The sequence below is a fragment of the Odontesthes bonariensis genome, chromosome 10, assembly GCF_027942865.1.
Source record: "Odontesthes bonariensis isolate fOdoBon6 chromosome 10, fOdoBon6.hap1, whole genome shotgun sequence".
NCBI classification, from domain to species: domain Eukaryota; kingdom Metazoa; phylum Chordata; class Actinopteri; order Atheriniformes; family Atherinopsidae; genus Odontesthes; species Odontesthes bonariensis.
Window position 1 is genome coordinate 18,216,850 of NC_134515.1, and position 25,699 is coordinate 18,242,548.

At 39.8% G+C, this 25,699-nt stretch overlaps 1 protein-coding gene across 1 annotated transcript; it reads left to right on the plus strand.

Moving 5' to 3' along the window:
- Positions 1-18,594: 18,594 nt before the first annotated feature.
- dclre1b (DNA cross-link repair 1B) lies at positions 18,595-25,281 on the plus strand. The gene is made up of 5 exons (XM_075476630.1): positions 18,595-18,950; positions 19,047-19,327; positions 20,747-20,912; positions 21,020-21,202; positions 21,872-25,281. Exons 2-5 carry the CDS (start codon positions 19,130-19,132, stop codon positions 23,074-23,076), a joined length of 1,752 nt encoding a protein of 583 aa, XP_075332745.1. The 5' UTR covers positions 18,595-18,950; positions 19,047-19,129; the 3' UTR covers positions 23,077-25,281.
- The last annotated feature ends 418 nt before the right edge of the window (positions 25,282-25,699 follow it).

The window sequence follows — 25,699 nt, forward strand, 5'->3', positions numbered from 1 at the left end:
TCTCTCTTTTATTGTCACTTCTTCCTTCTTGCCATCCTTTCAAACATGTTATAGCCAACACTTGATTGAGCTGATCACAGGCTGGTACGTTCCTCTTGGTCACTGTGATTTCCATATGCAGACTGCCTCACACCTTTGGGTGATAATATGAAATTCTTTGACTTCCTTCGGACCCGGTGACCCTAACGGTGTACGTGACAGCCATTGAACAGCTCTTTATTAAGTGTTTGGTTCAAGGCTAAATGTATTCCTTTCCCACTGATGCATGCACCCTTCATCATCCCCCACCTCCCACTTGGGAATTCATGCTTGTTCCTCCGGCAACAGATATTGGTGCAGGAACTAATGCATTTTGAAATTTGTGGCAAAGAGAAGATGGAATAATCGCAGCAATTATGTAGATTAAGACACTCACACAGTACTTATGGTGTTGAAGTCAGGCTAAATGTTTTAGTTTTCAGGTGCAAGGAGGCAGACTTCCAGAGAAAATAGCATTTGGCTGCTTTTTGCAAAACCGCTTGGTGAGTGTTTCCCCCTCATTTGCCTCAAATCCTTTTAACCAAGGTCCCTTAGCAACGTCTCTAAACTACTTAGATGTTTTACACCTGGGCAAACCATGTCAATTTACATTGCCCTAGAAAGGCTAATGCTTATGACAATAAATTAAGGGAGTAGGTGGTCCTCAGAGATCAATACCTCTTAATGGTGGGTGTATGTAGATCATTAAAAACCTGATAGACTGTGGATGCAAAGTTTTAATTTTAGGATATATTTGTTTATTTATTTATTTTCAAAAAGCAGAATAGGTGAGTAAATGTGAGAGTGAGCAACATTAACACGATCATTGACACGTGTCAGCTCAGATCTTAGGCAGAAATGGGTGTCCTTGTGAATAATTACTGTGGAATTGTCTTAATTTTGCAGTCAATTTTTCAGGTGGACATGGGAACCCTAATTTGAGATGGTTAGAGAGAGTCAGTTATCACAAAGATCGGCTGGAATGCATAAAGGACACTCCTGGCCTCAGAGGATTTACTGTCAATGCTGGCAGCGCGCAAACTGCTGACCCACTCAGAGCTACTAAAGCTGAGGTGTTACAGGACTGTGAAACACCCAGTGGCACTTTCATCCTCTATTAGCATATTCATGTGCAAGAATTGATTCTGTATGACAGAACTGAATGCATACAGGCTACTACAGCTGCAACCTGAGGCTTTGTTCTACCTTCTACAAAATATATCAAATAGAGGGCAGCACATTACCTGCTGGCCACAGAAACACCCCTCAATCACTGACAAGGATGCTACGCATTAATTATACCTGAGGTCCGAGTGACAGGGTGTCTTGGAAGAAATGTACCTATTTTGTTCAGTTTGGAGACCAAGTTTAAAATATCGTCACTATGTAATACTAGACAAGACAGCGGGGGGCATGTAATGATTAGCTTTTTTCATTTAAAAATGAAGAGAAAAATAAAAATTGCCTCAGACTACAGATGGGACTACTCAGAAATGCTTGGTCTGCACATCTGAGACTTCTTCTTTCTTTATAGTTCCATGAGTTAAGCTATACTGTTAAATCCGTACCACTACCTGGAGAGTTGTTCATTTGGATGTCCCATATAAAGTAGTGGCTTACATGTCAGGGCACAGAAGGTGAAATTAGGGACTGGACTCATTCTACAAATAGGAGCCCAAATAATAGACAGTGTGCAGTGACAAATATTTGTGGCAAGTGATGCCTTCCATTTTTTCCCATTTTTTTTGGACATCAAAAAGAAGGACACCGTTTTCCTCACAAATACAACTTCCCAGACGTCGTTTTGTGTATGCAGTTCAAAATAACCTACAACCACTTTCAAAGAATATGCCTCTAAAAGGTCGAGAGCGCAACTGTGTGTGAAGTTAAAAAATGTCAGTGAAGTTGATGCAATGTTGTGAAAATAAAGTATTTTAGCCTGAAGAGTGAATGTTTTCTAGCCCTAACCAAGAAGTATAACTAGAACCACGTGGGCAATGTTGTTTTCAAAACCCAAACAGGAAGTGACAGTTGGATAAAGAGTTGTCTTTTTATTGAATAAACAAAACTGTTCACTTGATAACGAGACAAGAAGTGAACAAATTGTGTTGGTCCTGAACAGGTCATGAGCGCATTGAAAGCATGTTTTTCTCTCTCTCCACTTATTGGGGGCTGTACTTCACAGAAGAAATTATGGGTCGGATTTAAGTGTATGAACAAATGACCCACTTGGTTCTTTTTCATAGTTCTTGGAAATAGGTTCTGGTTTAGAGTAATTTACGTGTCTCAAAATGAGTAGGTCTGGAGCATTATTATGTATCTTTTTGCTATAAGAGTAGTGAAACCTAACTGAAGAGTTGTATGAGCCACATGTGCATATTTAGATAAACTATCTAAAAACAGGTTGTCTTAATCACATGATGACTCACACACAATATATAGTTTTGCCTTTATGTAACTGACGCAATTCTGTTGAAATTTTGAGGCCATATAATTTAGATGTGTTGTGTGCAAAGTTTCAGAAATATTATGCCCCAATTGAAAAAAGTATATCAATATCATGATTGTGGTCTAAATTGAATATTTGAATCCTGTACTCAATCCTTAGGTTGACTGTTGGGTATAATCAATTTTGCTTCTTTTCATAACCCCTGGTGAGACACGCCTGGCCTGTTTCTGTCTCTATTCCTTTAATCATTTTCTAGTACAAATGCATTTTTAATCCATATTTCAGCTAGACAGAAAAATTAAAGACAATCGCTCTTTTACAGCTGCCCACTCATGTAATGGGAAGCATACGGACCGTGACATACCATGTTATATATTGCCCTCACACATTTTGTTATTGCTACGACCGACTCGTAAGCCGCAACGAAAAAATGGAGTCACGCCACCCACTGCATAGGAACTACTGAAAATGTATTACACATAAGAGTAAGCAGGTCAAGACATAGTAACATTATTATCATTCATAAAAATCTTGGTGGCATGGTATAATGAGCAGAGCCCTGGAGGAGGAATGAGATTGTCTCTGCTGGATTTGTATCATATAGTTTACGACAAATGAGGGTGTAAAAAAAAAAGAAAAATAAAACAAATACAAAGACACACAAAATGCTCCATCACACACACACACTCCGCTTCCACACAGATACCATGATGCTGGCATCCAGATAACCTCAGTGTTCTTAAGGAAACCGCTGAGATTCTGCGATCAAGTCAAGTCTGCACAAGCTGCCCGAGCTATAACATCCACCTTTGATAACCAGTTCTTACATTACAGGAGTGTAAAAGAGTGCATTTGGCCTCCCATTTGTGCTATATCTAAGTCACTGTTTTCAAGCTGCAATGGCATTTAGTCTTAAAGGTGTCTTTTATGACCTCACCATAAATATACATGAATAACATATCCCAAGATCCTTTATCAATTTTTTTAAAGGATCTAGTAAGGTGTCCGGATGTTTACCCAAGGACAGGACATCAGGAGCCTGCTTTCTCTGCATACTGATGACTCACATCGCATTACCTTTCACAAACAAACTCAGTGGTATGAGAAAGTAAACACAGGTTAAACCCACTGATAGCCCAGACATACCAGAGTGGTTGTTGGTTACATGGTTTTGCCAAATGGTGTTAAACTCTGGTCAATTTACTCACAGTATAAACTGTCTGTCCACTTCAAGTAATAAACATTTTTAATGAGTTACAATAAATACAACCCATCTTTATTATCAATGTGGTGACTCGTATAATCCACTGCATATGTGTCGATGAAACAAACAATATTCAGAGTGTATTTAGAAGTGTTAAAATGTATTTACTTAAATAGTAGGGCCAGAACCGGGAACTGAATTTTGCAGGGGATCAGATTTAGAACAATACTGGCTTGTTAAATAACAGATGTGGCATTCAGCTGTGCAGTTCAATTATCCCAGTAAGGTCCCTCAATTCCTTGCTCAATCTCTTCTCTTCTCTTTACCATGTTTGTTCAATTTCCATTTTTAACCAAACAAAACAGAATGCTAACCAGGCAACAACGATAGTATAGGCAGAGGACCACCACCGAGTTAATATTTGAGTGTCACTAAAAGTTTTGGTCTAAGACCCAACACCTGCCAAGATGAAGACAGATGCACTCTAACTTGGTATGTCTAACAGGTTAGCACATAGATGTTAGCATTCTGTGGACCAAGGTGTCCATTTCGCCACATACTATGGACTGGGACTTGACTCCTGTACATAATCAGAATGACATGAAGCAGAAGACTTGAGTCACCTATTAAGATGAATTTGTGCTAATGTGGTACAGTATGTGCCCTAACCATTCAGCCATCAGGTCGCCCCATTTTGTGCCCAAACTTAATCAAAGTTCTGCGTGGTTTCGAAAGGACATGGCCAAATTATATTATTCTTCAGATGGGACCATTAGAAGTAGAATAAAAAAATACTTACATGCTACTCTAGAAAGACATGACAAAGAGTTCTGTTGATTCATTTTGACAAGTTGAAAAATATCAAGCAAGAGGGTGAATAGAAAAAAAAAATCATCTCATTCTGCATAAAACAGGTGATCACAGCCTTGCTTTTCATACCAAGGCTTAGTTCTATTTCATCCATGTTTGTTAAGTCGTTCCATCCCATGCATGATTTTTTTCTTTTCTTTTGTTGCCTGTGGTTAGTGTGAAAGACATATTCCCAACTATGCACAATAGCATTGATTTTGGTCATGCACTGACTGATTTTTGTTCCATATCTTTCCAAAATTGGATCTGTGGAATAATCAAACCCCTAGTGATACTCTGGAGTTCCAAACCCAAAGGTCAAATTGAATTAATCAGGCATTCAACTGCAGAGGTCTTGTGGGATCACCTGATCTTAAATCAGAATCAGCAGCACTCTTCAGGCCCATTTCTGGTTATACTTTAGTCAGAGACCAGATAGGGCACTGAAATGCCCCTAAGGAATAAACTTGACAGGAAAAACCTGATAAATTATATTTAAATTGGAAAGCTAAAAGTGTGCTCCTAATGGAAAACGTTTAAAGGCCCTGTCACACTGTTGCGTATGGGAGAAGCATATGAGTTGCGTATGAAAATTATCACTCATACGCTGGTATACGCTGACATACGCCAGGGGAACGTTAGGCATAGGTTGTATACGTTTCAAGCACGCTGGCATACGTTGGCATACGTTGGCATACGCTGAGGCAGAAATAAATTTTTGAACATGCTCAAAACTTTTGTGCGTATGGTTAATACGCTAAGCATACGCTAGGCATACGCTGAATACGCTAGAGGTACGATATAGGTACGTTACTGATAGGTCGAGAACGCTGGACATAAATTGCCATATGTTGCCATGAAGGTGTACCGTACAGCTAGCGTATTTATAGCCTCCGCCCGTCTGCCGCCTCCATCTCCGCAAGACGGGCGGAGATGGAGGCGGCAGGCAACCGACGATTCACGGGAGCGGTCAGGAGGAGGAGTTGGGGATCTTGATCGCTCAGAAGCATGTAACTCATCAGCCGCAGGTGCATCAGGCATTTCAGCAGGTTTGGGTGAGAATGATTCTTGTGTTTTTTTGCCTTTTCCTCGGCCCAGGGCCCGGGCAAACGACGATTGCTTCTTGGGAGGCATGATCGAGATGAATGTCTCGAGAGATGTTGATAGCGCGTCGTGCAATAATGGAGCAATGTGGAAAGGCTGCTGATATAGGCGCGTTGAAACGTACGCTGGGCATGCGCAGTTCATATGCTACTCATACGCTAGTCATTCTTTATTTTCAAGGACTTTTCGTGCGTATGAAAATTATATTATTAATTTTCATACGCAACTCATACGCTTCTCTCATACGCAACAGTGTGACAGGGCCATAAGCCACACTCATGGACAGAGCAGGCTAGACGCTTATCATTAAAATGAACTTCTGCATCCCAGTGGAATGTTAACGTCAATTTTATTCATGAAGCTCATATTAAAACTCAAGTTAAACCATGTGGCTATGTAACAACAATCAAGCAAACCAAGAGCGATTGAATAACATTTCAGAAAAGCACAGGTTAAATCAATAAACAAATAATAGAACAGACAAAAATAGGGAAATAGCAAACAAATTTAGACCCTCTTAAACACAGTGGGTAAAATCAAGGCCAAGCTCTACTAAAAGAAAAAAGATAGGTTTTTATTAGCAGCTTAAAAGTAATCAAGGTCTTAGAATTAAATCTATAATCACCTTCCAGCAATTTTGTGTTTGGATTTTGTAATATCTAAGAGCATCTGGTTGGGCAGTGATTTAGTTGGAGTATGAGGATGTAGGAGTTCTACTGTATATGTTTGAATCCAGAGATCCCAGCCCTAAAAAACAGAAGTCAAATCTTTAACTCAGTCCTACAATGTAAATTAAGCCAGAGAGCAAAAGTTTTTTGTTTTTTTTCCTTTGTTTTTTACAGAGGAATGATTGTTGGAAGCAGAAGTTCACAACTGTCGGGGTCATCTACAAAATCAGATCATAAAAATAAAATGACCTCAGTTTTGTTTTCATAAAGATTAAGGAAGTCTAAACTGATTTCAGTGAATGCTGCCATGAATCTGTAGTTTCATTTCTATGATCAGATAGATTTGTATGTTATCTGCAAAGCAATGTATTTGATAAAAATCAACATTTCCTCCTTTGGTCTCTCCATGTCGGTTCACTAAATTTCTCAGTCAGTCAGTCTTTGTTCATGACAAGAACACTGCTCGAACAGCCCACCATATTTTTTGCCACCCACACCAGTCACCCACAGATGTGTTTTTACACTTTCACTCAACCCCACGTTTTATATTTTCCAATGATGCTGCCAAAGTGCAAGTATCACGCTGTCATGTGGGCACTGCCAGTTAGTAGGAGGCTGTAATGTAAAACTCAAGTGTGCTCTCAACAGGGGGCTGGGCTCCATTTCAATCAGAACACAATCAAGGATGACACAGTTCACCCATGATCCTGACAGCCACTCTCCAACATGTCATCACAGACATGCCCATTTAATGATGCTAGAATTAACTCCCCATGTCTTTGGAGAATTTCCATTTCAAATTATCACATTATGCATGCTATGGTAATGTGTAATGTGTGACTCTGTGCCCACTTATTTCTTCTCCGTCAACATCTTTCCATTACGTTTTAAGTGTCAGTGTCTGAGTGGGTTTCACCATTGCTCAGCTGGCCAAGTGTTGGGATTTTTCCCTTCAGCTGTTGTTTCTTTAAAATGCTTTGCCAGGACCTGCCTCTCTTACAGAGCGAGTTAAGTAGCAGAGGTCTCTCAGCAAACACACACACAGACCTCACCTCTGAAACAGACAAAGAGAACCAAATATTCAAGTGAGTGGGTTGACATGAATTTTGATCTTCGCACATGCAGCGCGAGTCTTAAATGTGAAGGCGGTCCACGGAGAACTCCAGCAAAAGTACAACTCAACTGAATGCACAGTTCTCCACTGCCTTTTTCACTGTTCATCTTTCAGTGTTCCAGGTATGCTCTGTGCAGCATATTCGCAACCTGGAGCCCACACACAGAGTTAACTGAATTATGCGAACAGGTGCAATCATAAATTCCAACAGATGTTCAGAGATTCATATGAACTGTGATCAAGGATTCAGTTTGAAAGAAAGGAAAATTTCAGTTGGGTGCTGCAGGCACCTGCTATATGTCTTCATTTTGGCATTTCTCAACTTGATCATTGACATTGACAGTGATAGAGAAAGTACTCAAATGCATTCTTATTTCTATGTAAATCTATTAATACTGCACCTATCAAAGAAGTCCCTCATTCAGTAATTATTTAGGAATGAGGAATAAGAGATATTATCAGATTAATTTAACATTAAATATTAACCTAACATTGAGAGCTGATGGGGCTCTTAGTTCTTATGTAATATCAGGCATTTAAATGAATAATGACCATAATTTATTTGTTGTATCTTCTCAGTAAAATTTGTGATATTCTGTCCGCAGCTGCTCTGATCTTTAAAAAAAAAAAAAAAAATGGCATGAAAGTGCAGTTAAAAGACTGGATTGATAAGCACGGTTGATAAGAAAAACAGAGGAAACAGCGGACATAATGATGATTCCAGTTATTGCTCAAAGTCTGGCTTTTAATATCTATGATTTTGCATTATATACACACACTATCCCTGTAACAAACTGCCCAAAGTGTCATGACATCATGCAGTCCAACTCTAATTTATTTTCCAGTCACCTGGATGACTTGTTTTAAAGAAGCACTTTAAAGTCTGTCTTGGAGGCAGCTTTTGGTGCAATATCACGTGCTGTAGATGTCTGTCCTCTTAGGCAGGGGGACATCTTGCGGCTGACAGCACATCATCACCTCTCTCTGAGGCTCTTTACATTTGCACAAGTTTCATGATGAACAGGGCAACTGGCAGCAGAAGTGGTGTGAAAAGCTGCTGCTTGTAAAAGTTAATGCACGTTGTTGACACTTTGCTGCAGAGGAAGTGCATGGAATCAGCAAAATGTCAAGCGAAAAGTGAGAAGTATGTTTTCAGTTTTTCATTGATAGAAAATCTCTTACAAGCTACACAGCTGCTTACATGAATAATCTTTGTACGCTTTTAATACACATACAGAGAGCGCTCTTAACCACATGAATTATGAATGGCCACTCATGTTGCTCTCAAAATAGTCCACTCTCAACAAGGCAGCCTGACAATAGGAGGATGCTGAATATTGAATTGCATCTCTCATTTGTGAAATCAATAGCTGGCAGGTCAGCGTCTTTTCAGTCTATGAATCTGATGCATCAAAATGAAGCGGTTCAAGGTTAAAGACTGGAGAGCAAAATCTGGGTTCTGAGTGAAGCAATCAAGAGGTATAAAGTTAGTCTTGAAATCCGTAACTTTGTGACTAAAAGTTGATGAAAGCAAAGAAATGAACTGTGAAATAAGGGGGGAAAAATACCAAAAAGCTCTTTTTAAAATGTATCTACTGTGTGTTTCTGCCCTCTAACAGTGTCTCTGTAGCCTTTCTTTTTTTTAGTAATGAGAAAATCTGCCTTCAAGCAAAGGCAGATTCCTGATAAACTACGACTTCAGAATGTCCTTACGGGTTCGCGTTTCTGAGACATTCATTGCACAAGCACTCTTTAATGAGTCAAGTGGTCTGAGAATAGATATGAGAGTCAGGGAGTACTTTATAGTGTCCTCTGGGAGCTGCTTGCTTGTCAGATGCTTCTCGATTAAAAATCTGAGAAACAGGCCATGTTTTGTCTGAAACAGGTAAAGAGAGTAAACGTCCACACAAAAAGCGATCAGGTGTGAAAACATTTCCTTAAATCTGAATAAACCTTTCTTGAAAAACCTATTTTCGGCCCTTTGTGTTTTCACACAACTGTCAGTGACTGTCTACATGATAACTCCCTAAGTGAATGTCAAAGAATCCACCAACATGGACATAGAGATAAGGTTAAGAGCCCTGTGAAAGTGCTGAGGTGCTGAATTTTTGAGCTGCATTTCCCTCCCTGTTCAGCAGGCTTATCTTTTTCTGGCAAGATGAACAAGCACATCTACCAGTACATGATACACTGTACACAGGCTGCTAATTTGTAAAGAGTGTCACCTACAAGCTTAGTCCCAGCAGTGTGATTAATTCATCCAAGTAAACACATGATAAGGACTTTAAGCTACTGCTTGATGCTGAACAAGATAATAACAAGTTGTTTAATAGGTATCCTATTAAAAACATTGCTCTGCTAATTCAATTATTGCAAGAAAGACTAGGTTGCTGGGTTGTACATTTTCTTATATAAAGTTGATAAATCTGAGTGGGTCACAAAAGTTAGAAAAAAGAAAAACCACCAACTCCAACTTCTTGATCCTGAGCTTTTATCAGCTCAGCAACGATAGCGAAAACAGATTTTTGCTTTCACCTCTTCCCGTCACATCTTTAGACATTTGGTCCCTGTAGCCTCTGCATGGGAAGATACTATAAATATAAAGAGCCAGTGTCTGAATCCTGTTTTAAATTAATTCACTCCAGCAGTTTTTAGGCGTACAGCACTCGGCCAAAGACACTCCACCAACTCAGCCTCATAAAAAGGTAATGAGAGTGCTGCTGACAATGAAATCGACGCAACTTACACAGATGCACTGGCAGCAGATCAAAAATGGCTGCTGATTTCAAAGCTTTCAAAACATATTAATGATTACTTGAGTTTGTCCCACTATCTCAATATTTTCAAAAGAAAAAAAATCACTCAGAGGCAGCTTATTTTGCTGATGTGGTGAACTATAGGCTGGCAAACGACAGAGCTGTATGTCCCATTTTCCCCTGTCATCACTATAATGAATTGTTCATTTTTGACAGCAGCAAAATCAAAGCTGCAAATGAAATTGCTACAACTTATCCATTTGACAACTGTACTTTAAAAACTCAAGAGCAACTGCTTTGTTCACTAAACTTTTAGCAGACTGCTATTTCTGTAATCTATGGCAGCTCTTTGCTGCAGTCCCCAGTGAATAAAGCAAACTTCATTTGTTAACACTTTGAGCCCTGTGGCCTCTGAAGATATTAATATTTCACCTCTGTGCAAAACACAAAACTCAACAGACCACCAAACTGACAGTTTTTTTCATCTAAAGGGTCAGCTGACACAACAGATGGTGAGAAGAATGTAAATCGAAACTTTTCCTTCCGCTCAGTGGAGGACAGTATGGAAATGTGACGTTCTCTGCTTTGCATTATGCAAACAATTGAATTTTCTCCTTCTGTGCAAACTGCAGTCAGGATGCTTATGTGCCTGAAATGAGCTAATGTAGGGCAAGATGTGAATAACAAGTCCACACCTGAGCAGTAACTGGACGGCCTCCAACACACTTGACTGACCTTCATACCTTACTGAATAAGCTAACTCTTTTTAAACTCCAAAATCCGTCATTCTTAAACCAGTATAACTGATGCCTCATGTGACAGCAAGTATGTAAAACTGGTCTCTTGTAATGAGTGTGTATACAGAGCTCGATCATCTTGATCATCGATCTTCATCATCTCGTTCATTCTTACTGCTCTCATAGGGTCATTTTCGGCCACAGCAGATTGCAATTCCCAATGAAAAGGAAGTAAACAGAGAGAGAACTCCCCAGGAGTATGTGGACCTAAGAAAGGAGCTACAAAGAGTGAGAACATGGTCCCTCTATTCATATGCTGGTGACTAAATAGGCCATCTTATAAACTCAAAGGTGATTGAATGTATGCATGATTTTAAAAGTAAATTTTGATTGCAGTTTTTATCTGTTGATTGAACAGCGCTCCCTCATTTCTGCATTTTTAATTATGATAATTCTATTCATCTTCATCCTTTATGTATTACGCATTATCATGTATTAACTCTAAATGCATTATTCAGTCAAAATAACTTAAATGGTTGAAACTTAAAGTCATTGACTTTTGACTCAGCGGTTTTATACCTCTTGCATAATCTTGTCAAAACACACTTCTTATCATAATAAATTAATGCACAATGTGTGCCATTTTTTCTTCTTTTTAACCTGATCTGCTGTCATGCTGTCAGACCAACAAATGCTACAATGCCTCAGTGAACTTTTCTTTTTTTAACTTTACTCCAGCCTTTGAGGTCCGTTAACTCAGACAAGAGTTAATGAGGGTGAATAAAGGTGTGTTGTTAAGCCTCATAATTGGAAGTCATTCTGCATAATTTTTTAGCTCTGAGCATTAAGACTTAAGAGGGAATGTCTGCAGTCGTCTTGCACATGACTGGTACAGCAGTTTACTTCAGAGCTGAGTCATATTGGTGCTTGCAGTTCAACTGAATGACAGACTTAACAGCTTATTGGATACACAGTGTATTGCAATCCTTTGTAATAGGATCTATAATGCAAAAAAAGAAAAACTTTGTGAGGCCTATAATGTTAAAGTTTCTACAACATCTTTAATGGTTTTTGACCAGCCCTGTTTATATACAGATGGATGAGGGGGACAGAGGAGTAGACGGGCGTTGCAAACTAAGAGGATATAAATGCTGTGGTATGTGGCATTGGTCAATGCCAATAAATGCTGCTTAAACTGGAAACACCTTTCGAATTAGTGCAGTCCAGGTCAACCACAGCACTAAGAGCTTTAAAATGACCAAAGAGTTGAAATGTTACTTGGTCGCACAGGGTTCAAGACCAAACAGTGAAAAATGCTCAAAAACAGGATACATTGGATTTATTAGACAGTTGTACAAAAGACAAGGGTCATTCATTTGATCCGATTCTATAGGTTAACAGGATGACTCCTTCCTGCGCAGCTACACTCTCATTTACTCTCTCTGTGCCTGCCTATGTAAGATGAAGATTTCACTCCATGACCTTTAAAACTGTTGTATCAGCTCTCTTAGTCCTCCAAAATAATAACACATGCACTGGTTCACCTCAGTTTATACTGACTGTAACTGATGCCGAGTAGGCCATCTGTAAGCATTATATATCAGCATGTGGCTGGTGGGCCAAGGAGAGATGAGAGAAAAGAGCATTTTTCATTCCTTCCACTCTCTGTGGTGGAGGCACTCGGTATTTCTCAGGCACTGAGAGTTTTTCTTATTTATGTGTGCACATCTGGCTCTTTTAAAATTCATGTGAATGTAAACTATGGGCTTAGTTTCACTTCAATCAATGTTGTTTTCAGGGCATTAAAAGGGAAAGAAATACGGCTAAACAGATGTTATTCCACGGAGTGATTTTCTGAAATATATGCGACAACATAAGAAACTATTTAGAATCCTTCTGTTTTTGCACATATTTCCCCTCTTCAGTCTGTGCTTAATCAATAATGGCCAAACTGTTTCCAAAAAAAAAAAAAAATCTGACTGCAATCTGTTATTTAAAGAAGTACTCTCACCATAAATTCAAAATGTTGTCCAAAAAAAAGCTTCATTTTAGCTTCTCTGTGTAATAAGATACTTCATAATAATTTGGTTGTGTTTTAACTTCAGCTCTCAGCGCTTCCACTCTCACCTTGAGTTGTGTATACATCAGGATGTGGTGATATTAGGAAGAAGACAGCATTTGAAAAAACAAACAAAAATAAAGAAATAACCCGAAATGAAACAGTTTGCGTAAAACAAAGACAGAAAGATCTGAAGAAAAGAGAGCGAGAACAGAAACATCCTGGGAGAAACATCCGGGAGAGGTGCCATAAAAGTTTCTTTCATGTCAGCTCACATGGAACTACATAAATAATTTCAACCATTTTCTAATCCGCTGAGTGAATCCAAAACTAGGATGAAAAAAATGGGGGTACAACAGAGCTAGCCAGCAAGCCAAAAGAAAAATAATCTGGGGAATATTTAGCTGAAAACTTGCCATCTCTCATTTAACTTAACCGTTCCATCTATTTATACACTAAGTAGCCCAAAAAAAAACAAACGAACAAAGAAAAAACAACTGACCATGAAACCTCATCATATGCAATGCATGAATGTCTGTTGTTGCCTGATTGTATGGGGGGGAGATAAGACCTAAACTGCAATCAAAGTGAGTGGCACTGATCTCATATATTCACTGAATTTGCTTTTAAGAGATTGCAAACCTGGCAGTGGCTATTGTGACAGCACATGTGTAGTAAAAATCTTTGAATTTCCAGATACTTAAAGGCCTCCCTTAAAAATCTCTCGACTTCACTACTCATTATTGCAGTACAACAAGTTTTCATTGATTACTGATTAGATCAAAATCACACTTGCTTTTGTGATGTTTCAGAAACAGTCTATTGATTGTCTTGCAGTCCTTTAAGAGTATAGCTGCCATCTAATGCAATGCAAATCAATCTGTTGATGCAAGTGCGTGGAGGTATCCACTAGAAGGGCTCAAATGGTTAATAGAATGATGCAGCTAACAAGAAAGTGTCACTCAGAGGCTCGTACACGTTGACACACTGACACTTGGATTTTCCCTAACCTGTGTTTTCACCCTGTTAACAAAGTGTGGACTAAGCTGCTTTCACAGGAATACTCACATCAGGTTAACACACTTGACTGACCTTCAGGCCTGCTGCGCTTTTGTGTGCGTGTGTTTGTGCACATGCCCTGGTGCCTCATTACCAGCAAGTACTGTTCGGATGTTTGTCTGCTTCAGCAGCCAGAGTGTAATGGGCGTAAACAAGGTTACCCACATTTTTCTGCAGCTGTTTAGCACCAATCCCCTTTAAGGCTGCTTGAAGCAACTCACCAGCTAAACACACCGCACCTCCACAGTCACCCACAAACACAACAAAGGATTTCCCCTGCCAATCCCCATTGAATGGCATCACTGTAAATGTGTGAAATGAGAAAGCAGCACCCACAATAAAAATGTTGGGAAATAACCGAGTGCTTCTTTGGCAGCAAACGCAGTCCTTTGTGACGCTGTTCCTTACATGCACATGGGAGTACTTTGTTAAATTATGAGCCAAAGCTAAATATTCTATTCACATTGATTCACAGAAGCATATTGCAGCACTGTGAGAATAGTTTCCAAGGGACCTTTCAGATCAATTATTCATTCCTCTTTATTATATCAAGTGTTCAGGGTATGTGGTTGACATAAACATGGACTTTTTAGATCTGAGACATCTGTTCAGAGTGAGAACTAAATTACAGTGGTCACATCCAGTAAAACAAAATAATACAAATTGAAAAAAATAGTCTTTTACTATGACAATTTTTCACAAGCACCTAATTAATTTAGCCTCACAAACCCACAGCAAACAGCTCCCTGAAATCATATTTTTCAGCTGTGTGAAATGTTTCTTCTCAAATCCATAGATGCCTTTACTGCAACCTCTGAAACGTTTCAATACTATATGTATCTATATTAATAAGACTTATCTGCTTTAAAGACTCCCGGGTGAATTCCCCATATTTTATAGCCACAGGACAACTGAACCAAAATATGAATCCACTCTTCTGAAATCTTGATCCATATGATGAGAGTCAACAGAACAGACATGCAAAGTAATTAAAAAGATGTTATACCGGCAGAAAACCAACTGAACAAAACGTGATATACACACCGACTGTATATGAATCATGTTTCTTAGAGCTCATGTGGAAAAGTGAATTGATTTCAAGCTTGTTGTTCTTGTTGCAAACAGATTTACGAGGAGTTGGCAACTAGTTGTCTGAGATGCTGTAAACATAGGAGACAATGAAAGGAGCTCTCTCTCAACCATCTGCTTCAGCAAAACCTGCCGCAAACATTGGGACTCAAACTCCAAAATTAATTTCCCCCTTTTTACACTTACATTTCGATCTGTTGTAAGGGGCTTGAACGGTAGATTTGTAAGTGACAGAGACTAAAGCCCAATTCACACGGGTATTACTTATGGATCACTGGTAATTCGCAACTACCCCCGCACCTCTGTATTTTTTTGTTGCGCATTCGGACGGGACAAGCAAAAGTCTGTAATTTACTGAAATCACAGACATCATGAGCGGATATTCCGTAATTGTCGTAACTTCCTGTTTTGCCCCGTTGTACCTGGTTGTACACATAGGTTGAACACACAGGTGTGCGTTCAGACGGGACTTAAATTACCACAGGACGTCTGTGTTTCGCCGAAATTCGCGGCGGAATTATTACCCCACAAATCACGGACATGGCGCATTCGCACAGGACTAAAGGCCCATTTATGCCCTACGTTAACTACGGAAACGGACGCTTTCACCCGGTTCCGGGGGGCGTTTCATCCGTCAGTTTGTCCGTAGGTCAAGAGCTTAGCAATCCGGTGAGCTCCGGGCGAAACGGAGCAATACCAGAGGAATTCGTGGGGGCAGTAGAGAGTCAGGAGCGTGTTGGCTCCGGAAGTTATGGAGGAAGAAGAAGAACGAAGAGTAGGAGATTAAAACATTTTAAGATTTAAAAATGCCAGGTAATGGAGGAGAGGATTTGTGAGATGGTCAGGGGGTATATACATTTGTATGACTGCAACTTCCTCAATTGACGCCATGTTTCTCAAACCCGCGGCCGACAATGACTCAATATATAATACCGCCCTCTAGAGGATTTCTTAGGGACGTGCGCAATACGGACGGAGGCATAAACAGAAGCTCCGGGAGCAACGTATGGACCGGACAGACGAATTCCGTCCGGTTCCGTAGGGAATAAAGCGGGCTTAAGAACTCAGACATTCTCCGCAATTATTCCGAATTACGGGGGGTCCATTGGTAATACTTATCCTGTGTGAATTGGGCTAAATACAAAGCATTACACAAACACAGTACAGCTACGAAAAAAACCCCAAAACAATTCTGAGAAGTCGCTTGTATCTCCTTTACATTACCCAGCCTTGGTCCCAGCTGTTTTGTTACAGCTCATAATGTATCCAGTTTTTTTCACATTCAGGCAAAGACACCATCAGTCAATGCAGCAGAGAGATATAACAGCATGTTTCTTTACCAATATTCATATAGCTGTTATTCTTCCATGAAGGCTGGAGATTAATATCAATTTGTTTACTCTCTCCTTCGGGAGACCAGGTTGCATCTGTTTTCATGAAAGACTGCCTAAAAAATTGACAAGGCACCAGCCTCTGTGCATAGATGGAGAGAATTAATGACCATCTCCAGCCCACCCCTTCAGCTCTTATTATGCTTATCTGGATGGCAACAGTTATGGAGGCTTTTAGCTCTCTTCACCAATGATTTTCCCCATCCCTGCATCCTACCAAGAAAAAAATCCAAAACACTTGGAGCCCTCCAGGAAAACAATTAAAGTCCTCTTTCTCTCATTGGGCAGTGCTGCTGTGAAAGCGAGCCATGAGCACATTGCTTTAGAACACAGCCTCTGTACTTGTTCATGTGGGATCCTCACCAGATGTGCCACACCACTCAGCTCACTCTTCAAAGTCTCATAAACTAATCAAATCAGAGGAACGGGTCATCACCGGGCTCTTGTAATCGAAAGCACAGCGTCTTATCATGGCTTGAAGTTGAAGAGATGGAAGCCTCTCCCCCTCTGACATTGTTACAGCAGGAAAAAGAGTGGAAAAGAGAGTTGGTCACGAGATTGAAGAGGCAGCGATCATGCTGCTGTAGTGTGGTATTGTGCAGAGGGTGCTGACACGTCAGAAAATGACAAACGGCAAGAACACAAAAGAAGAGAACGCTACTGGGATGACAGAAGAGAATAAAGAGAATAAAATAAAACCGAGACATCACTACAGAGAGAGGGTGGAGGAAAGAAGGTGACAGAAAGAAAAAAAGATAAATGCAGATAGATGAGTGAGAGCATCTGCCAAAATGTTAGGGACTGTTCGCACCAGCATGGTTAAGCCATCTGTTTGCTACTAGCCCTCCCAAAGATATTTTAGGCTTTTCTCACATATGCATAAATGTCTCTGCAGGAGTTTGTGTGCATCATTGCTGCATCATCCCGAGGGAGAAATAAAGCATAAGCAGCCACCACCTCTCACTGAACACATTCATGCTGATAAGTGACAGTGAAGATGGTTCAAACTGCTCTTTGTGGCTTGGGATCAATAAATAACAATGCTGGAGAAGTAAGAATTCAGAGCCTTAGATAGGACAATATTGCAGGACAACCATATTTTACTGTCAAACGCAGAGACTTGAAACCCACAATGCTTAAAACTACTTTCAATAAAAATTTAGATGACAGCAGGAGTCAATAAGGTCACAACAGCTCACCATAGCCAGTGCAAGTGTACATGGAGGATTTAAAGGGTTGTCTTTGATAACAGCAGTGGCAGATCACAGTCTGTGCAACCATCTGCTTTCACAGCATCACTGTTACTGACTGACAACACTTTGGGTTTTTTTCCTGCATAACAACAAGACAGAAAAGCCAACTCATCCCCTTGACCTCTGCAACCCTTGGCTTGACAGTTGTAAACAGGGCTGTTGATTTCACTCTCGTCACTGTGCTTTAACTCTCTGACAAAAGAACCCATTGAGCTTTGATTTGTATAAATGTTGATTGGGAACGTTTATATAATCTAATAGGAGTAATACTGTCAATTCAGTTGTGATTCTGTTTGTGTACAGAATATTTACAATGGGATCATGCTTTATTCAGGCTAACAGACATACACTATAAACTTCAGTATTGCACTGCAATTCATCAACTTGACATATTGTCATACTGACAGTGAGCAATAGCAAATTCCCCCCTAAAGCATTATTTTCTCATAAATTTTAAGTGAATGATCTCATTAAAGGTCCACCGACTTTCTGTTTGTGTGAGGGATAATTAACTGTAAAGCAGGCCGTGATTAAAATACTTTGAGGTGTGAGAACAGGACACATGTTGTGTGTGATAAGAAAAGGAATGTGCTACAATCCCAGGTATAATCCTGAAAGTGAGTGGTGTGCAACCAGAATGATGGGGGTGGGGCGCTGCAATCGGTTGCTGCCATCACCATAGCAACGCCCCCATTTAGTACTATCCTGTTTCCCTATTATTTTGGACATAAAAGCAAACAAACTGACGTCTAAAATGTTGTCCTGGTACATTCAAATCATGTGTGTGAAATAGTTAAGGTGAACACTTTTAAGACGCCGTTTATTTTCGGTTGACACAAAAATACCTCGTGGGTAAGTGATTTTTCATTGTTTGTCTTTATGAGATTTACTAATTTATTTTGTGGTTAATAATTCTCTGATATATTGTGGGCAGATAAAACATCCAGCAGGATCATTTTCATGTCATAAGATCATTGTCGAAACAGCATTTTGTTCCTTTATGGCGCCATCTTGTGGAAAACTGAGCACAATGTAGCCTTTTTCTTGGGACGGCAGAGGACAAGCATGTGAGGTCCTGCACAATTCAACCTCTAGGTGGCGTTACAGTACAACATATACGGCATAGCTACAGCACAAAACCGAAGAAGAAGAAGATGAGCAAGAGTCGTTGAACGCTAAATTAAAAGTAGTACTGACGGGGTATGTAAGCATGTATAGCTAAGCTTTGCTGGGTATTTTACAATATGCCATGTACACTCTTAACAAGTCTGTCGTATTTTTTTTTAAAATAATTAGCTGCTAAACATCTGGCGTTGGTGGAAACCTGTGGCCGTCCACACTGCTACACACTTGGCTGAGCTCCACTGAAGACATGAACAATGGTCGCCAATGGGAAAGTTATCCCGCACACGCCGCTGGCCGTGGACTTCTGGCAGGTGCGAAAGTGTCCAGGCACGCGACTTTTCTTTCTATCGCACATGCACAGCGACCACACGGTGGGTCTGACCTCCACCTGGAGCAACCGGCCCATCTACTGCTCTCCAACCACCGCCACTCTGCTGAGACTCAAACTGCAGGTGAGTTGAGGGGAGGGTTGGAAACTTTGAATCTTTTTCAGAGAATTCTTTCAAATCAGTTTTCCAAATACAAGTAAACATTTAGTGAAGGTACCACATATAGAAAAAAGTCGTTTTACTTTGAAAAAAACAAACAAACACCGAATGACAGTACTTACTTTATCAAATATCCTTCTCACTTTCAACATTTTGACATTTCACAGGTGTGAACGATAAGGTTAATGACACCTGATTCCTGCTTTAGTTTTAAGCTCCTGGTATTGACACTGATGGGTTGTTGTCACATTCAAAGGGTTTACTGGAACGGAGCCATCTTTAATGTCATTGGCGACACCTGTGCTTTACCTGCTATCACAAGTCGCACCACGTAAGGTGTGAAAAGGGCCTGTTGATGAAACCTAAACATGTATTTGCATTAAATTATATAGTGGATCCCAAAATACAAATGTAATGCATGTTTATATCATATCAAATGTACCACTGTTGTCATAAATATATTATAATTTTTTTTTTAATTAACACAATGTAGTGATTATTTAGAAGATGTTTGAAATGTTAAGTTCCATAAAAAGTGTTTGGTCGCTGTATTCTATCACACCAGCTTGAGTTGTCCTTGATACAGTATATTTACATACAAGAATTGATACTTACAAAAATAATGCACAAATAACAGTGAAAATAATTGAGTGTTCATATTTTTTGTAACATTTCTACGTTTTATATTATTTCTAATTTAATATATTTTCTAAATTCAGTTTTATTTATTTAGTATCAAATTACAACAAATATCACCTCAAGGCACTTTAAAGATACAGTAATGGCAATCATAATCTAGTCAAATCAAATTAATTAGAATCCAAATAAATAGATTTTATACAGTTTTGATTTAAAAAAAAAAAAAAAAATTAGAAAGAAATTCCCTGCTAAGGAAGCCAACAGATTGCATTGAACTATCTCTGCACTTCAATCTCCTGTCCTGAGCGTGCAATTAGGTGACTGTACAAAAGCAAGAAACTCCCTTTTTCACAGGAAGAACCAGACTTAGAAAGTGCGGCTGCCTGCCTCGGCTGGTGAGGGTTGAAAGGATAAGTGGTCAACTAGAACCGTAACACCAGGCCAAGGATACCTGCTGAGAAACAGAAACACAAGTTAATGACAACAATGATTTGTTAAATACAGGGAGAGTGAAGAGAGGTGCATCATAGGAGGCCCACCAGCAGTCTTGTCCTATAGCAGCATAACTATGGGATGTTTCAGGGTCACCTGTTGTTTTAAGTCTTATCTTAATGGTAGAGAGAGAGTGTCTGCTTCCTGTACCCAAACTGGCATTTCTCTTTTATATTTCCTAATTTCTTACTCTTTTTGTTGTGGCACTCCCTATCATTCTGCTGATCACTTTTTTTTTTTTTCCATGCTCAGGTGAAAGAACAGTGGATTCATCCTCTAGAGCTTGCTGAGCCATATCTGCTCCCACTGGACGACATCGGCAAAGAGAAGCTCACAGTCACACTGATCGATGCCAACCACTGTCCAGGGGCTGTCATGTTTCTCTTCGAGGGCTACTTTGGCTCAATCTTGTACACTGGTAAGTTTCTCTTCACTTGTGTAGGAAATATTTTCTTAACCTCCTTTTCTTTTCCGCAACATATGGTACCATGCTGATTACAGTACTGTGACATTTCCTGATTACAGCTGACTTTAGATACACTCCTTCCATGCTGCGTGAGCCATGTTTAAGGAACAACACCACCATAGATGTTTTGTACCTGGACAACACCAACTGTGACCCCAACCGCAGTTTGCCATCCAGACAACGGGCCACTCAACAAATCAAAGAGATCATTCGCAGCCACCCCAACCACAATGTTGTTATAGGTGAGTTTATATAGAAACAGCGTTTCACCTAGTGTTGTACAATCCTGGCCACCAGGCCCTGAGGGGAAAAAAAAAAAGGATTTTGGTATTATTATGTATGAATAACATAACGATAAATAATCGTATGAAAGCATTTTACTTTATAGGTTGTGTTTGAGAATCTCTGTGCTGCACTGTTCAGTGACACAGAGGCTTCCAAATATATTTTATTCATGCGATTGGCCTAGTTTATGTGCAGGCATTTAGTTTCAGCTCCTTTGTGTTTTGTGCTTTCATTAGTTTGTTTCTAGCCTCTGCTCTTCTGTTGCACTGCATATGTGTGTTTGACAGAGCTGAACAGATGGGTGAAGAGAAGATAATCATATGATTTTGACTGGGGTCTGGCACTATAATGACTTCTTGATTTATATTGATACTTTTTCAAAGAAAAAATAAACTTTGGCAGTTCAGTTTGTATTGATAATATGTGTTGCAGCTTTGAGCCAAATGTTTCTCCTTTTATAGTTGTGCCACTGTTTGTGTCACTCAGAGCACAGTCCATCCCTCCTTTTTCTGTTTGGAGGAACAACAAAGGTTGCAGACTCTCATCTAGCAATTGTGTCCCTATATAGCAGTCAGCTTAAACATAAAACTACTGATTGGTAAATTATTCAACACACTGTTTTGCAGGCCTGTATGCTCTGGGTAAAGAGTCCCTGCTCTTGGAGTTGGCGATGGAGTTTAAAACCTGGGTTGAGGTGAGCTTTGAGAGAATGGAGACCCTTAAAGCTCTGGAGCTGCCTGATGTCTTCACCACTGAGCCAGGGTCCGGTCGTATCCGAGTCATGGACCAGTCAGAGATTCGCTCTGCAGCATTGCACCAGTGGAACAAAGAACAACCCACTTTGACAATTTTTCCCACCAGCAGGCCCCTCATCTCTGTCCACCCCAATGTTCATGTAGTACCCTATTCAGACCACTCCTCCTACCAAGAGCTGGAAGATTTTGTTTCTGCACTCAAACCCACCTCCCTTGTGCCCATTGTAGGAAACTGTCTACCTGGAAGTCTGTCTGCCTTACTGCCACGCAAAAAGCGGCATGAAATCCTAGTACCTGAATCAGTCCATCACTATATGTTGAAGCAGCCCGAGAGGCAGCTCAGCTCGCCAACATACACTAACCTTCGGAGCAGACACTTCAGACCGCTTTCTCCCAAAGGAGTGGTATTTGATTCTCCTGTGAGGGGATTTAGGAAGCTGTGTGAAGAATCTTGGGAGGCAGACAGCCTGGATCAGGATGACTCTGAGGAAGAGATGGACACAGAAAGTAGTGAAAAGGACTCTGACTGTATCCTGGTTGATGCAAGCATGAAACTCACCCCTAAAAAACCCAGAGGAGGAGCTGGAGACACGTGGAACCTCAACATTGTCCAGACGGTCTCAGAACAAATAGTGATGGCAGAGTCGGTGCCACTGAGTCAACTCACCCAAAGCAACTTTGCTCCAATGGAGATTCTGACAAACACTAAGGCCTGCTTGAACCCCATCAGGACCGTGAGAAATGCTTTTGAGACTAAAGCCAAAATAGACCAAAGTCAGCATAAAGGACTTGACACGCTGTCAGATGGGGATGGCATGAGTCAGCATAGTGGGACACATCAGAGCTGCAGAACTTCAGACCTACAGACTTTATTAGGGACCAGCCCTGACAACTCCTCCTTGTCTTCATCTACCACCTCAACTGAGCTGCAACGTGAGTACATAGAGGAGCTTGAAAACAGACTGTTGATGTGTCTGCACTTCTCAGAGGAGGACTTTAAACAGAGGGGCCTTCAGCCGCTGAGCTTTGTGAAAAAATTTACACTCTTACCTTTCAAGGACGAGGATGACGTCTAAGACAGATGCTGTGATATTCTTTTGCCTTTTTGTAAAGGCCCTTTTGTTTTTCTTTGTGTTCACATAAGCACCTTAAAGCACGTTCTTGATATTGGTTCCTTATTTCTTTTCCTTGTGGTGCCTCCAGTATTTGTTACCGGCCAAAACTTTACAAAAGTAGGCTGTTCATTGACCAACTTTAACCGCGCTTTTGCCTCATGGTGTGGAAAACATGACCAGAATGCATTTCATTAGAAAACAGTTTACAGGTGTTTTCAGCCACTCCAACAGCAGCAGAACATGCTGTGGGTTTGGATCAGAAGGGCGTCATGCTCAGCTGTGGTCCTGCTCGGTTGGACAGCAGTTCAGTCAGCTGTACTCATCCCCCGTCCTCCACATCTGAGCTGTGCTGCAGACTACACATAAATCCGAGTAAAGTCTTGTGTTCTCAGTTTTTTGTAACTTCTCTCTGAATCTCTGTGGTTTGAAGTTGAATTATTTACATCACTGTCCTATTTTGTACATTCAGATGCACGTCGGATTTTAGGATTCACTGCTTGTGAAGCTATAGCTCATGGATGTTCATTTGACAGCTGGCGAGACTAACTCTCCTCGTACAGAAAACATACAGTGTCACATTTAGACATGTGATGCACATTAGCGTTATAATGGCTGTGGCCTTAATATTTAAAGTATCGATTGGTATTAACCTAAAGGATAAAATAAGGAAAAACATGGCGGTCGTCTGTTTTTGTCATATAGCAGGTTCTGAATGTGAATTGACCTTTAAAGTTGAATTTGCAGGACTGGTTTTTGTAGGTTTCCATTCAGATGGGATTATTGATACTTAAAAGTGAGCGATTTTGGTTTGATTTATATTTTGTCAATAGAAGGTTGTGAGATTTGTAACTCGGGCTGAATAATTAACGATAAATACTTCCTGTGATTTATTTCTTTTTTTCTTTTTTTCTTGCTACTGCCTTTCTGTGGCTTGTACAAAATAAAGTACGTTATAACCATGTGGGTTAGGGGTTGTGAAAAAAAAAAAAAAAAAAACTGTTCAGATGTGTCTGAATTGAATATTACTATTGCCTCAGATGTATTCCTGCCATGGTGTAATGTTCTAGTTCTACTCCAAAAGAAGCTGCTATTGTCCTTTTGACAGGTTTCACTTTAGGCATGACATGAAGCAGCAGTGTTAATATGTTCTGACAGTGACGTGTTTAGGTTTAAGATATTTTTTCCATTTTATTCATTATTTTTTTGCCTATAACATCTAAACTGCACAAGCTAGTTTGTAAAATATTTCCCCTGCCTTCTTTATGTGGACCAACCTACTCTAATTGAATTTTGTCCAAAGCTACACTTTGTAATATATATATATATATATATATATATATATATGTTAATAAATCCAAACATAACATTCACTCTTAACTCATTATGACATAATGATCACCAGTAAATTTATTTATAAGGATCAATTTGTATAGATATAAGTAAGTGTTTAGTTAATAACCTGACTATATGTAGCACTCAAAACTAAATGTTTTCTTACTTAAAACGCTGCTCTTCTGTTAGTCTTTCACAAAACCTTCGTGAATTGAGTTCTGGTTGTTTACATTTAATGTTTGCGTTATTCTGTCTTCTCTCTGATGTGAACTGTTCATGTACAGTAATTCCTATTCCCCTGTACAAATTGTGAAGCCACGCTGCCTTTTTTTTTTTTTTTTTTTTTTTTGGGAGAAATAATTACTTTGTGTTTTGTATTCTAACAAATGAAACATAACCCACATGTTAGCTTTTAAATGAGCTTTTAATTTATTTTGAATACTAATAAGAAACCTGCTCTAATTTCTTAGGGAAAGGCAGTTCCCTGTAAAACACATTCAACCGTATAGAGCTTCTGTATGAATTTTTTTTCTGAGTAAATGAACCTTTTTTTTTTTTTTTTTTTTTCAAAATATTAGTTCTTCAGTGTTTGTTGCTTTAAGATGCATGCATAAACTGTTTAAAGAATGTGGGGCTCAGATCTGTTAACGAGGTTACTATAGGCATGATATTTGAAGCTGTTTCCTGTTGCAATGCCATTGTCATCCCAAAGATGGCAGTAGTTTTTTAAGGAATTTCAGCAGTGTGTCTTGCTCTATTTAATTTGATTTTATTCTCTTGCAGCTGTTATTATTTCTGTTGGGAAAAAAAAGTAAAGGTGATAATAGCATTTGAGCAATACCTTTTTTTGTCTCCTTTTGTCCCCCCCAATCTTATAAAGATGATAGAATAATGATAATAAAGAAAAAGCCTTGTGATGGGATTAATCACTGGCCAACAGAACTTAAAATCTAAGAATTCTGCGTTATTGTATACTGCAGCTTGCCTGCTGCACCATCTCACTGCAGTAGCTGATGTCTCTCCTTTCAGCCACCGATCACGGTTACTTTGAAGCCCCGCATGATCGTTATCCACCATCCTGAGACCAAAACCTCCCCAGAACAGCACAGTGAGCAGTGTAAAAGCTCTGAACAAACGGCACAACGCATCCAGCTGAGTAAACATTTCCAGTTGGCTCTGATTCTAACGCATCCCATTAAGCTGCACTCTGAGACCATGTCTTGTGAGAAGTCGTCTCTGTGTGAAGTTAGGA

Excerpts from the sequence above, each read along its gene's own strand:
- dclre1b (XM_075476630.1), top strand. The coding sequence starts at position 19,130 with ATGGTCGCCAATGGGAAAGTTATCCCGCACACGCCGCTGGCCGTGGAC. Across the intron at positions 20,913-21,019 it reads TGGCTCAATCTTGTACACTG|CTGACTTTAGATACACTCCT; the intron begins GTAAGTTTCTCT and ends TCCTGATTACAG. Across the intron at positions 21,203-21,871 it reads CAACCACAATGTTGTTATAG|GCCTGTATGCTCTGGGTAAA; the intron begins GTGAGTTTATAT and ends ACTGTTTTGCAG.